This window comes from Penaeus monodon, chromosome 20 (genome assembly GCF_015228065.2).
Source record: "Penaeus monodon isolate SGIC_2016 chromosome 20, NSTDA_Pmon_1, whole genome shotgun sequence".
NCBI lineage: Eukaryota > Metazoa > Arthropoda > Malacostraca > Decapoda > Penaeidae > Penaeus > Penaeus monodon.
Genome location: NC_051405.1, coordinates 39769270 through 39769721, shown reverse-complemented (window position 1 = coordinate 39769721; position 452 = coordinate 39769270). Strand labels below are relative to the sequence as shown.

Below are 452 nucleotides of genomic sequence, written 5' to 3'. Positions count from 1 at the left end.
TAGATATATATGTGTTGTTTGTACAACACCAGAGGAATGTAGTTCACAAATAAATGCTTAGAGTCAAGATTAGATTCTTTCATTAAATTTAGATATATTAAATATGTCCAATTTTATGAAGGGTTGAATCAGCCATACATGTATCTGTGTCTGTTTTAATGTTCAGTCCATCGATTCCCGGCCACAAAATTACTTTTGTGGTTATCCATAAATAATTTTGCAATACCAGCAAATCATAAATAATTTCAATTTCAGATTGTCCAAAATTTATACTTTAATTCAGGTGTAATTCTTATACAGATATCAACGAATGTTTAACAAACAACGGAGGCTGCCACGTCAACGCAGATTGCATCGACACAGTCGGAAGTTACACGTGCGTTTGTAAAACAGGATACACTGGGGATGGATTTACTACCTGCACTAGTAAGTATTTGGCTTTTAACCAAATG

General features: G+C 33.6%; 1 protein-coding gene across 1 annotated transcript in view; it reads left to right on the top strand.

Annotated features, from left to right (window-relative positions):
* The window catches only part of LOC119585992 (fibrillin-2-like), a 15914-nt gene that overhangs the window by 8055 nt on the left and 7407 nt on the right, over positions 1–452 (top strand). Inside the window, exon 7 of the mRNA XM_037934704.1 lies at positions 301–426. Coding sequence (XP_037790632.1) covers positions 301–426 — 126 coding nt within the window. The remainder of the gene's footprint in view (positions 1–300; positions 427–452) is intronic.